The 14,489-nt window shown below is 44.9% G+C and overlaps 1 protein-coding gene across 4 annotated transcripts in view; it reads left to right on the plus strand.

Annotated features, from left to right (window-relative positions):
• Positions 1–14,489, plus strand: part of LOC308484492 (uncharacterized protein) — a 54,446-nt gene that overhangs the window by 24,665 nt on the left and 15,292 nt on the right. For 2 of the 4 annotated variants that reach the window (XR_013989927.1, XR_013989929.1), the window contains exons 5-6: positions 7–181; positions 9,746–10,161. Coding sequence is in view for 1 of the 4 variants with exons in the window: in XM_081019505.1 (XP_080875631.1) it covers positions 7–181; positions 10,069–10,161 (268 nt within the window). In the remaining 3 variants the exon portion in view is untranslated. The remainder of the gene's footprint in view (positions 1–6; positions 182–9,745; positions 10,162–14,489) is intronic. The other 2 variants (XR_013989928.1, XM_081019505.1) reach the window with 2 other exon arrangements.

The raw sequence follows: 14,489 nt of genomic DNA on the forward strand, positions 1-14,489 counted from the left end.
TTACAGATTGCCCATCAAGGACCATAAAAATCGTAAAAAGTACTTTGTTCTTCCCTTCGATTCCGTCAAGCAGCGCTGTAAGAATGCCAGCCCAGATGTGGTCACATCCTACATATTCCCAGGCATCGAAATGGATGAAGATGTACCGTGTACCTTTGAGTTCTTCAGAACCAGAAGCAGGGTAACAAAAAAGCATATGCCAAATGAGTGAAAGCAGGGAATACTTTCCCCCACTTTTCTCCCCCTCTGTGGGCATGTGGCCTGTAAAAGAAAGTGGGAAGCACAACATTTGTACCAATCTGTACTCATCATCACAGGTGGGATGAGTCTGCTGCAGTCCACAGCTGGTGGGGGGGGTCGGTCATTTTCTGGTCATCACTTAGGAACATAGGAAACTGCCTTATACTGAATCAGACCATTGGTCTATATAGTAGTAGTAGTAGTAGTAGTAGTAGTAATAATAATAATAATAATAATAATAATAATAATTTATTTGTACCCCACCCATCTGGCTGGGTTTCCCCAGCCACTCTGGGCAGCTTCCAACAAAGATTAAAAATACATTAAAATGTCACACACTAAAAACTTCCCTGAACAGGGCTGCCTTCAGATGTCTTCTAAATGTCAGGTAGTTGTTTATCTCTTTGATATCTGGTGGGAGGGCGTTCCACAGGTCGGGCACCATTACCGAGAAGGCCCTCTGCCTGGTTCCCTGTAGCTTTGCTTCTCATAGTGAGGGAACCACCAGAAGGCCCTCAGCTGGACCTCAGCGTCCGGGAAGAACAATGGAGGTGGAGATGCTCCTTCAGGTGTACTGGACCAAGGCTGTTTAGGTCAACACCAACACTTTGAATTGTGCTCGGAAACGTACTGGGAGCCAATGTAGGTCTTTCAAGACCGGTGTTATGTGGTCTCGGCGGCCACTCCCAGTCACCAGTCTAGCTGCCGCATTCTGGAAATATAGCTCCATCTCTACCTGCACTGACAGTCATTAGCTCCCCAGTGGTTTTCTGGCAGGGGATATTCCCAGCCCTAACTGGAGATGCTGGAGATTGATCCTTAATAATAGAAATCTACTGGCTCACAAGCTGGTTTGGAACAGGAGACCACTTCCTCTTTAATCTGTCCTTTTATTTGGTCTGTATCTAGACTATGTGCTTTAGCAGGGCATCACAAAACTCTGGATACCAGTTTGGTGTGGGTATGGAGACACAACAATGTAAAAGAATGTGGAGTTAGTAGTTAGTTTGTTGGACTGGGACCTGTGAGAAGAAAGTGCAAATCATAGGTCAGCCATGAAGCTCACTGGGCCAATCACTGCTTCTCAGCCCAAGCCATCTCACAGGTTTGTTTTGATACAAGGCGAGCTCCGTGGAGGAAAAATAGGGTATACACATTATTATAAACAAATTACTAGAAGTATGCCTTAAAAATAATTGTGCGTTGAGTACTTAATCTGGCGTTCTCCTGGCCCTGAGCCACTGAACTTCCCTGATGCAGGATTTCTTTGCAAGAAAGACCCCATGCCTTGCCAATTAACTTCACACCCCTTACCTTCTGCATCCTTCTCTGGGATATTTAAATACAGCTTTGATTATTCTTTTTCGAGTCAATGGTACTTACTTTCAATTTCATCTAGGAGCCTTCTTTTGCTTCTCCCCCATGGTGCGTAGAATCCCATTGTCACTGGTGGGTCGATATTTTGCAGAGACTTTGCCAGGGCTTTGCAGTAAATGGCTTCATGGGTTTCAACTGTACAATTATAACCCATTTTACAGGAAAAAAAGAAAGCAAAAAAAATATTATCTTAAAAACCATGTGGTTAGTAGTTGCAGCAAACAAAGGGAGTTTAAGTGGGCACATCCTATGGCAACCATAGGCATGAAATAAAGAGTTCAAGGCAGGCTTGGGTGACAAGGGCTTTGCCCTTTAGCAACCTCAAATTGTGGTACCCACATGAACAACCAGGATCTGAAAAGGATGCTGCAAAAGCACAGGGTCAAACTATGTGGGTAGGAGGCAATCCCACCTCATACAACGCCTGCCCATCCAATGCACTGAAGCGCAGTGACTGAGACTGAACTGCATTCAGTGAGCAGTTTTGTACACCCTCTGACTGACCCAAAGGACCATGCTGTAGACCAGTGGTGTCCAAACTTTTTTCAGAGAGGGCCAGATTTGATGAAGTGAAGGGCCGTGTGGGCTGACCAAAGGGCCAACCCAAGTTGTTGAGCTTTTTTTAGGATTGAAAAATTGGGTTGGAGTTGTTGAGGTTTTTTAATAAGGAAATAAACTGACCGGCGGGCCAGATTAGGCCCCTGAAACGGACTTTGGACATGCCTGCTGTAGACACCAATAAACACTGTGAGATGCATGTCAGGTGGAACTATAACCAATGTGGGCCCTTAGATGGCCTAACATAGGGCTGGAAAGTTCCAAATGTCGAGTCCGCCGTATATCCTCGCTCCCGAAACCCAAATTGCTAGCAGTAGATTCAGTGCAAAAAATAAAGTTTACCAAACCAAGACACATCCATCTCCAGCCATGTGAAGCCATGATTTGTAATAGCCCCTAAGTGCTATTTAATGAGGAACTGCCCATCATGGTCACCAAACAGTGGACTGGCAGAAGGCTGACTTAATGACACATTTACCCATGAAAGCACCTGGGCTGCGACAGTAAACCATGACATTTCTGCTATCAGTGGAAGAGAAGCAAACTCAACAAAGGTGATCAAAGAGGGCAACCATTGACCACTTTAGCACAGACAGCATAAAGATTTGAAGATGCCAAGAGGGGAATGGAATGGGCAAATATGGCCCCTTGCTCAGTTCCACCCATTCTGCACCACAATGCAGTAGGACGATTTGTAGGCAACGGCACTCCGGGACCCGTTCCTGGAGTGGTCAGAAAGGGCCATCACTGCCAGAGCCCTCTGGGTCTGGCAGCTGAGAAGGAAAACTGATGTAATAATCAAGGCACACCTGGATGGTCCCTCATCAGTGCTTGGTGCTCTGGATCACTCATCTTTGTGGCTGGCAAACTTCAGCAGCTGTCAAAAAAATACATAGCGTGAGTGTCTTTGGGCACTGATTTGCTTGGAAGGCTACTTTGAAGATAGTGTGGAAAGTGGTGGGCTGTACACAGTCAATTCATGCTGGGCTGCTGACAAGTCCCACCATCCCTACACATCTCCCCGGTCATCTGCAGGCTCAGTTAAAGGGTGCTGGTTAAAGCCTGGATACTTGAATAACTATCTCTCCAGCATTTATGTGCGTGAGTGTCTGAGGGTGGTTGGAGGATAGGTAAAGGGACCCCTGACCATTAGGTCCAGTCGTGGCCGACTCTGGGGTTGCGGCACTCATCTTGCTTTATTGGCCGAGGGAACTGGCGTACAGCTTCTGGGTCATGTGGCCAGCATGACTAAGCCGCTTCTGGCGAACCAGAGCAGTGCAGGGAAACGCCGTTTGCCTTCCCGCCAGAGCGGTACCTACTATTTATCTACTTGCACTTTGATGTGCTTTCGAACTGCTAGGTTGGCAGGAGAGCTCACCCCGTCGCGGGGATTCAAACTGCCGACCTTCGGACCGGCAAGTCCTAGGCTCCACAGCACCACCCGCATCCAAGGTTGGAGGATAGATGGCAGTTAATGGATTGAGGTTGAATCCTGACAAGTACTGTTTTGGGGGGATGTGGGGCGGGTGGGTGTGGGGGACTCCCTGGTCCTGAATGAGGTAATTATGCCCCTGGGAGTCATTTTGGACTCACAGCTGTAAATGGAGGCACAGGTCAACTCTGGGTCCAGGACAGCTGTCTACCAGCTCCATCTGGTACACCGGCTGAGAGCCTACCTGCCTGCAGACTGTCTCACTAGAGAGGTGAGTTATCTCCCGCTTGGACTACTGCAATGGGCTCTTTGTGGGGCTACCTTTCAAGATGACTCAGAAATTACAACTAATTCAGAATGCAGCGGCTAGACTGGTGACTGGGAATGGTCATGCTGGATAGAAGTCCTAGGGTATACTCTGAAGATACAGGAGACCACCACCTTGCTAAAGCTGAGCTGGACAATATAGGACTTCTCAGTGCACATGCTTAGGATGTGCTGCATTTCCTAAAGATGTGGAAGGTGAACCTAAAATTTACAGATGGTATCTTATTGAAAGAGAATTATATGAAAATGATGTATAGATGGTATATAACACCAGAGAAAGTGATCAAAATGTATAAAAAGGGATCAAAAACCTGTCGGAAATGTAAAGAAAAAGATGGGACATTCTATCATATGTGGTGGGAATGCAAAAAGATGAGAAATTATTGGGAAATGATATATAATGAATTGAAAAAAATGTTTAAAAAGACTTTTGTTAAGAAACCAGAAGCATTCCTTCTAGGAATTTTAGACCAAGATGTAAAAAAAGAAAACTGGAAATTATTTATGTATGCAACAACAGCGGCAAGAATTTTATTAGCACAAACTTGGAAGACAGAAGAAATACCAAGGAAAGAACAATGGCAAGGGAAACTTATGGAATATGCAGAACTGGCAAAACTAACAGAAAAATTACATGAAAAGGACAACAAAGACTTTAAAAGAGAATGAGAACCATTTATAACATATATGAAGAGGCAACATAAAGAAATGGACTCATTGGCAGGGTTTGAGTAAACAATCACAACTGTATACAACAAAAAATAAGTATATGTATTGAGAAAATTTTGGGGAAACAATACGCAGGGTGAACAATATGGAAATAAAACAAAACGGGAGTATGAGGGAAGTCCAGGGGAGGAGGGTTGAAATATGAAAAATTGTGAAAGATATAGTTAGAAGAAGTATACATGGAAAAATCAAATAAAATTATTTATCTCAGGATGTGCTCCATTTTCTGATCCTGAACATCTATCTGGGTGCATAAATCATACCCAGATAAGAAAGTCAATCCCTGCCTCCCTTCTTTTTACTCATTAAAAACACTTGCCTGGTAAAAATCCAATGTGAGCGTGGACTGAACTTGCCTGGATTCTTCAGCTGAAATACATGCCACAGAATTAGTAGAGCAGCAGTAACCCCAGACACCGACTCTTGGCTCAGAATCTTGCAGAATATATATTGAATGGGATGTGGCTAATCATGACACCATATGAGCCATATCTTTGCATCACAATGATGGGAAGTAAGTTTACGTGAACCCAATTTGCTTGGTAATAAGTTAACAGAAAGTAAACCACTATCACGTCATAAGTCAATAATTTAATTATCATCACCATAGGTCTTAATGAAAGTCAGCATCGTGCATGGATGAAAAAAATTACTTAGAATAGCTCAAGAACATTAGTTACATCCTGGTAAGATGTATCTTTCCTTAAACCAAGTGAATTAAACTACTTTTTCTTTTTAAAATCAAATTAAGGTACTTTTTCAGTAATTACCCTGTTAGTTGCGGCAAGCAAAAGTTTGTTGTTTTCTTTATTTCTCCAATGGTAGACCAATGAGAAATTGACTCAGGTACTTAGATTTTGGTTACTTGAAAACAGAACAGAAAATGAGGGTTATGTTCAACCTCTTAAGCCCTACAAATACAGCATCTCTGAGCAGATTAAACCTTCCTCAACTGATGGCTGTAATGTGCTGTTTATGGGGCTACCTTTTGAAGAAGACTGTTTGGAAACTGCCGTCAGTACAGAATACAGCAGCTAGATTGCTGCTAACTGGCACCGTGCATTGAGAAACTGTTGATGATATTCCAAAAGACAAAACTAAATTTTTCTTATACGTGACGTCTGCAGCAAGAATCCTGGTGGTAAGTATTGGAAAGGGAATCAGTTACCCACTAGGGGAGAATGGTTATGTAAGCTTTCAGAGTATTTAGAATTAGCCAAATTGACAGAAATAATAAGACACAAACCAAAAAGTGAAGTGAAAAAGGAATGGGAGTGTTTAAATGAATACCTTAAAAGTCAAGGTTCGAGGACAGAAATCTGGCTGAGTCTGGAATAACCTTGTGAAATGAAAGGATAAGAAAGAGGGATTCATATCTAGATGCTAGGATAGAGATGATCAGGAAGACAGGAAGACACAATGAGAGGTAAAGGAGGTGTTGTGGGATTGGTGGAAGTCAATGTTTGTTTTTCCTTTTAGTGTTTATATTATTAACTTGTAAGATATGGATTTGGTTTTTTTGTATGTTGGTTTTTGTGTTTTGTGTATTGTTATTTTTCGATATTTTTTGTATTGTTGTGTGGAAAATGCTAATAAAATTTAAATTATAAAAAAGAGAGAGAGAGAAACTGTTGCCCCCATGTTTAAGAACTTCATTGCCTTCTGTCCTGTTCCCAAGTACAATTCAGAGCTGCTGTTTACCTTTAAGGCTTTAAGGCTTGGGAAGTGAGAACCTGTAGAAATGTCTTCGCCCAAACCAAACTGTCCATGACTTTTGTAAAGGCCTTCCTCCAGGTGTCCTCGCCAACTGAGGGAAGGGGTTGACCACAACAAAGAAGGACTTATCTGTTGTTGGTGCCACCACCCCAGTTACTGAACCCTTTTTCCTGGAAAGCTCACCCATAGTGGCATCAAGAAGAGCTTTTAATATACAGTATACCTAAATGTTTGGACTCCTTTTGGTATCTGGTTTACGCTGCTGCTATTATTATTACATTAACTTTTTTTGTTAATGATGGACCTGTAACTGAACAAGAATTTCACTCTGCATTAGGAGATTCTCCATTCACTTGGATTCACTTGAAACAGGTACATGATTTTCTTGCTCCTACTGAAAGGAACAAGGATTTCTCATGAAATCTTACAGCAGTTCTGCATTGTTTCTAAGGAAAAGACATATTTTGTTGACTTCATTGTATGAATGATGTGAGTGAGTCAAATATCCCTCGAAAGACTTGGTGCAAGAATGAACTCTAAAGCAGAGAGAGAGAGAGAGAGAGAGAGAGAGAGAGAGAGAGAAAGAATATGAATCACCCAGCAGAATTGCTTAGAGTGGGAAACTATCTGCGGCAGACCCGTGTGGTATCATTGACAACGGACCAGTCAATATCCTGCTGTGACTCACTTTTAAGGACAGAATCACCTGAACCCATGCTGAACCTGATGCTGCAATTGTTTCAGGTTTATTGAAAGTCTCTGGAGCATCTACTGGGCATTGTTGGGAGTGATATAAATAGAAAGGAATGTAAGCTTTTTTTATATGCAATAACAGAAGCAAGAATATTACTGGCCCAAAAATGGAAGCAAGAAGAATTACCGACGATTGAAGAATGGAGGATGAAGTTAATGGACTATGCAGATAAATTAACAGGAAGGATTCGAAACCGGCGGGACCAGAAATTCACGGAAGACTGGAGTAAATTATTTGAAAGGTATTTGTGAAGACCAGACGACGTTTGTAGGTTTGCAAGAAGTTTTGTGAGGAGTATTATTGGAAGAATTGCAAAAATGTATAAGAGGAAGGATGATTTGTTAAAAGATTTAAAGGCAATGTAAAGTTAAGAAATGCATAAGAAGTGGTTAAAATGGTGGATCATCAGAGGTGCTGATGGAAGTCTAAAAAGATTGTATATGTGATAAGTTTTGTGGTTTACTTTATAATTTATATGTTAAAATTAATGAAAATTATATATATATATATATATATATAATATAATATATATAATATATATATATATATATATATATATATATATATATATATATATATATAGGACGCGGGTGGCGCTGTGGGTAAAACCTCAGCGCCTAGGGCTTGCCGATCGCATGGTCGGCGGTTCGAATCCCCACGGCGGGGTGAGCTTCCGTCTTTTGGTCCCAGCTCCTGCCCACCTAGCAGTTCGAAAGCACCCCTAAGTGCAAGTAGATAAATAGGTACCGCTTTATAGCGGGAAGGTAAACAGCGTTTTCGTGTGCTGCGCTGGTGCTGGCTCGCCAGAGCAGCTTTGTCACGCTGGCCACGTGACCCGGAAGTGTCTCCGGACAGCGTTGGCTCCCGGCCTCTTAAGTAAGATGGGCGCACAACCCTAGAGTCGGACACGACTGGCCCGTACGGGCAGGGGTACCTTTACCTTTACCTTTATATATATATATATATATATATATATATATATATATATAAAAGAAAGCCTTTGGAGCATCAGTGAATTATACCTTGTGGAATCCATTTCAGGTACTGCAATCCAAAGATATGGATAGGATGCTTATGGTGGTGAAGGTCAACAATGTGCCCTCTAGATCCCTGTCCATCATGGCTATAAAAACTAGGAGGAGGGGATTGATTGGATGGGTCCAGGCAGTGCTCAGTTCCTCACTACAGGAGAGAGTTCTGTCCAATGCTTTGAAACAAGCAGTGATGTCCGTCCCCCCCTCCTAAAGGGATCCAGAGGTTTGGGAAAACGTCAGTCCGTTCTCTCTTCTGTCCTTAGCAAGGTGGTGGCCAGCCAGCTGCATCTCTTTCTGGAGGAAGGTGATTATCTGGATCCATTCCAGTTTGGTTTCAGACCCATTTCTGGTTTCAAAACAGCCTTGGTCAGCCTGATTGATGACCTTTCAAGATTAAGGGGAATTGCAACCCTGTTGGTTCTTCTTGCTGTCTCAGTGGCTTCTGACACTGTTGACCATAGTGTTCTTCTGGAGCAATTCAGAGGTGGGGGCACTCTACAACAGTGCTTCTACTCCTACCTGCAGGGTCACTACTAGAAAATACTACTAGGATATTGCTGCTTGGCTCCATGATTTTGGGGCTGTGGGGTCCTGCAAGAGTCCATTCTGTCTCCTTTGCTATTTAACATCTATATGAGAGTGTTGGGAGCTCTCATCTGGGGATTTGGAGGGTGATGTCATCAGTATGCTGATGATACTCAGTACTATCCATTCCATCAGACTCAGGAGAGACCATGAAGGTGTTGGACAGGTGTCTGGATGCACTGAATGGGGGCCAGTAAATTTGATAAGGTGCAAGTGCTGTGGGTGGGTGGTTCACATGTCTGTGAATTCAGTATACATCCTGTTCTGAGAGGGATTGCACTTCCTTGAAGGACCAAGTTTGTAGCTGGACAGTTCTCCTGGATTCCAATTTGTCACTGGAGTTCCAGGTAGCTTCTGTGGCTAGGAATGCTTGTGCCCAGCTAAGCCTGGTTCACTGGCTATAGCCATTCCTGGCCTGGGAGAGTCTGGCCTCAGTTGTCCACATTGTAGTGGCCTCCTGCTTGGACTGCTTGGATTGGGGTCTCCACCCCCATCATTCAGCCCAGGCACTGAGGTCCAGCACTGAGGGCCTTCTGGCGGTTCCCTCGCTGCGAGAAGTGAGGTTACAGGGAACCAGGCAGAGGGCCTTCTCGGTAGTGGCGCCTGCCCTGTGGAACGCCCTCCCAGCAGATGTCAAGGCAATAAACAACTATTTTACTTTTTAAAGACAAATGAAGGCGGCCCTGTTTAGGGAAGTTTTTAATGTCTGGTGCTGGATTGTTTTTAATATTCAGTTGGAAGCCACCCAGAGTGGCTGGGGAAACCCAGCCAGATGGGCAGGGTATAAATAAATAAATAAATAAATAAATAAATAAATAAAATAATAATAATAATTATTATTATTGTTGTTGTTGTTGCTACTGTTGTGTACTCTATGTGGGTCTGCCCTTCTTGTTGTCACTGCCATGGGCCACCTGGCTGTTGCTGATCCATGACAGGGCCTTTTCAGTGGAATGCCTTCCCTAGCCTGACTCAATCATTATTACCTTTCAGGAAGAATTTGAAAACATTCCTGTTTACCCAGGCATTCGGTGACTGAAGAATACTGTTCCTGGCAACCTTGAGATTATTGGAAGGAAGCATGTCTTTATTATTCAGCACGAACTCTGCTACCTTTTAAGGGCCGCAACAGCACATCCAGTTGGCCCAGCCTCTTTTGCCTTGGGAAGTCATGCTCAGGAGACAATTCCTGTTGTTTGTTTGGCCAATAGCACTGTCTGATAAGGGCCAATGAGGTGAGAATAGTCACCAGGTGTTATCTCATTGCTGTGCCACAGACAATAGCCCACGAATCACAGTTCCTTCCTTATTTCAAGTGACAGCTGGGGAAGAAGCAACAAAGCAGCTGCCACACTCCAGGAACTTCAACTCTGGCTGCTAAGGAGACAAGAGCTGCTTGGAGGGCAAGGGTAAGTTTTCTTAAGCAGCTGGAGCAGCAACAGCAGGCAGAATCTGCAGCAGGTCAGAGCTATGGCTGGGACGGTGGACACAGCAGTTTAAAGTGGGTTTGGCCCATCCTGTATGTATGTGTTGTCTTCATTCAAATGACAGCCTACACAGTCTCTCTGTTTAATTCAGCTCTTCCTGATCTGGGGATAATGCAGTGAGGGGGGGAAATCCAGCATATGGGTGGGCCCTGGTGATATCATTAAGTATGATGCTTTATTCATTAACCACATTTGCTGAGAGCATGAAAACTGTTCCTTTTGGAAGGAAGCACTGTTCAGACCCATAAGTGATCATTCAAAATTTTATTTGCAGAACTTTCTTCAAAACCATAACAAAAGCATCAAAGATACATCCCAAATATCCAAGCAATGTCTTGTGCAATTCAGCACAGGCTCAGCATCATATAAATAACTTTAACTTATAATCAGAGCTGACAAACATAGCTCTCTCTTCCACTCAGGCTCTCTTGAAGGGGTCAGCAAACTTTTTCAGCAGGGGGCCAGTCCACTGTCTCTCAGACCTTGTGGGGGGGGCGGGACTATTTTTTGGGGGGGAGGGGTCTTTTTATAGCCAGACAGAACAGAAGTTCTTCGAAGGAAAATGGTGTTGGCATGTCCCACTGGGCACTGAGAGAGTCCAACTCTCCAAGCACTTTCTCTTCCCCTCTCTGTTGTGTTCTGTCTCCTGCACCTGTTCACAAATACATGCTGAGTAAAACCCAAACATCGCTTGAGAACTGGAACTTGGAACCAACTGGTGCAAAGTAAATATATAGCATCTTATTTTATTTCCATCACACAAAGTGAAGCATGTGTTTCTTCAAAGTGTAGAATCTGTGTTGCTTTGAGGTGGGAGGAGTTCCTAAATGATTTGGGTTGCAATCCTAAGAAGAAAATCCTAGTGAACTCTGCAGGACTTCTCAGTAAACATGCTTAAGTTTGTGCTCTAGTCCCTGAGCTGGAGCATCTGTCTAGGTACATAAATCATATCCAGATAAGAACGTTGACCTCCTCTCTTCTTTTAATGCCTAAAAAAACCCAATACTTACCTGGTAAAAAGTCAGCGTGAGGGTGGACTAAACCTGTCTGGAGCCTTCCAGTGAAAGATATATCTAAGCAGAGCAGCTATAACACCACATACCAAATTTTGGCTCAGGTGGTTGCAGAATATATACCATATGGGGTGTGGCTAATCATGATACAATCTGAGCAATGGCTTTGCTAGGAAGTTCGGATTACTTTCACCAAGGAGAGAACAGAGTAAGCTGTGGGGCAAGTTTCCCTATAAAAGCATCTCAGACCGCATTGAGGAATCAATGTTGAAGAGAATGCAGAAATGGTAACCCCAGTTAAACTTTCACATATGCATAAACATACTTCATCTAGGTGCTGGCAAGGGTGTGGGAACAGAGGCAGCTATAGGCACTTGTGGTGGAAAATTTTGGGGAGCAAGTGTTTAATGAGATAAGAAAAATTACTCAACAGCATATCACGAAGTCTCCAGAGGTTGCATTATCAAATCTGTATTTAAATGAGAATCAGGACTTGATGGATAAATCACAAATGGCATTTCTCTCAGTGGCAACACGTGTGGTTATAATCACGTTCTGGAAGGACTTAGATGGTGTGAACTTGAATACCTGGCAAGAGGAGCAAAGTACAAAGATACCTTAGCAGGAGAATGACGGACCTTTATTTCATTTACAAATTCTCCAGAAAACCAAAGACCAGTTCCGAAAGTTTATGAAGAGCTCGTCGCCCACTCAATAAGAACACATTTTACAAATGCTTACTGTTACAAGTTGTGGTGTATGGGAATGCAAGTTTCCATAATGTATTTTTGGAACTACATTATATTTTTGGAAATACATGAAAATGAAGGTGAAAAGAAGATTGCTACTAACTGGCACTGTGCACAGAGAAACAATTGCCCTGTCATTTAAGAACTGCACTCCTTGTAGCCTGTTCAGGTCAGAGCTGGTGTTTACCTTTAAATCTCTACCTCACCGGAGTACTTATAGGAATGTCTTCTCCCAACTAACTGTCCACATCCCGTGATGGTCTTGGGAGGCCTTCCTCCAGGTCTCTTCTCCAACGAAGGGAAGGTGGCTACAGTGGCGTAGGAAGGGGGGGTGCAGGTGGCCCTGGGTGTCATCGCTGACGGGGGTGGGGTGAGAAAACGGCGATGGGCTATGTGAGTCTGTGGCATTTTTAACAGGTTAATTCAGAGAAGCAATCAGCCCAAAATGAATGCCTAACAGCAACAAACTGTATTGCTGGAATCAATCAAGAGCAAAGGTATAGCTGGCGGGGGGACACTGGGTGCCACACCACGGGGGGGGGGCATCACTTACAGCGGGCACTGGCGGAGGAAGTGGACTGCCCCGGCACCACTATTCCAGTAGGGTGCCATCGTGGCAGCCCCCCCGGACATGCGCTGTGCCCCCCCCGCGCACCAGGCACCACACCCCCACAGGCGGCGTGTCACACACCCAGAACACACGCCACACCCCTGTGGATGGTGTAGAATGTGTCCTTTTCTTTAAAATGCATCTCTGGGTTATTTGTGGGGCCTGCCTGGTGTTTTTACCTGAGTAGTGTTATGTACTGAAGTTCTCACCCCGGGCCAGCAGGGGGATACTGTAGATAGTTTTCACTCAGGTCCACATATGCAAATAAGGGATCGAAAGTGACGTTCAGTGATTGGATAGTTACAGAAAATGGTTACTGTTGCGTTGTAGTGGAGCTCTATATAAGCAGGCTGGCCGAACCCTTCAGTTCAGTTCTATTCTGGCCTAAGAATAAACAAGAGCTGATTGAAGAATCGCTATGTCATCTGATATGTTCACCCACAACTTAACAAGTAGAATGTGTCCTTTTCTTTAAAATGCATCTCTGGGTTATTTGTGGGGCCTGTCTGATGTTTTTACATGAGTAGAATGTGTCCTTTTCTTTAAAATGCTTCTCTCCTGCAACCCATATGGTGCAAAACACCTTGCTCTGCTTTCCTTTGGACCCCACCAGTGAGACTGAGAGGGGAGTCTTGTCTGGGCAGCCCAGGACCAGGGCCGTCTTACCCATAGAGGCTAGTGGCGTGGGGCGCCGGGGCGCCAAGTTCTGGAGGGCACCAGGGAAGAGACGGAGGCTGGACGCGGCACCTCCCAGCATCAGCTTGCCGCCCTCGCCCGCCTCCACCATGCGGTGCCGAAGCAGCACCGCGCCTGGAGCCTCCGTCTGCCGTGGCCACCGCGGCACGAAGCGGCCAGCTGAACCGGAAGGCGCCTCGTCCAGCCTCTGCCTCTTCCCCGCCGGAGGAGCCGCCCCCCAGCCGCTGCCCGCCTCCTCCAGCCCCGCCGGCAGCGCCGTTCTCTTTTTAAAACTCTGGGAAATGGGATGGGGGCTCGTCGGAGGGAGCTTTGCACCACGACCCTGCCCAGGACCTCCATCCACACTGCCCAGACTTGTGCCCCAGGGAGGTCACTTCAGTGCTGCTAGCGCAGGAGTTTGACTTCACCCAGTGGTGAAGAAATTTGTGGTATCAAATTTCAGGGGCACCCTATGTGATGCCAAAATTATGTAGGCTTAAGAAGGCTGATCGCCGAAGAATTGATGCTTTTGAATTATGGTGCTGGAGGAGACTCTTGAGAGTCCCATGGACTGCAAGAAGATCAAACCTATCCATTCTGAAGGAAATCAGCCCTGAGTGCTCACTGGAAGGACAGATCCTGAAGCTGAGACTCCAATACTTTGGCCACCTCATGAGAAGAGAAGACTCCTTGGAAAAGACCCTGATGTTGGGAAAGATGGAGGGCACAAGGAGAAGGGGACGACAGAGGACGAGATGGTGGGACAGTGTTCTCGAAGCTACCAGCATGAGTTTGACCAAACTGCGGGAGGCAGTGGAAGACAGGAGTGCCTGGCGTGCTCTGGTCCAGGGGGTCACGAAGAGTCGGACATGACTAAATGACTAAACAACAACAACCCCCCCCCCTTTCTCCTTTCATTCTAGATCATAGTTGCAGTGCCCCTTGCAGAGACTCCAAGGCTCCACGCCCGGTGTGACAAAACGGGTCACGCGGCCCCAAACCTGCCTCTGCTTCACCCACACTCCATTGTCTCTCAAGACTGACAGATGCCAACAACACAAATTCAGGAACATGCTATTGCACAGCATTTGAGAAAGCGATCTTGGCAGCCAGGGACTGTATATGCCCTGTATATTAGGTACACCTGCTCTGGCATAATCCTTCGGGGAGAGGAGTAGGCTTTTATCAGGAAATCTTACATCT

This window comes from Podarcis pityusensis, assembly GCF_964106645.2.
Source record: "Podarcis pityusensis genome assembly, chromosome: 8".
Taxonomy (NCBI): domain Eukaryota; kingdom Metazoa; phylum Chordata; class Lepidosauria; order Squamata; family Lacertidae; genus Podarcis; species Podarcis pityusensis.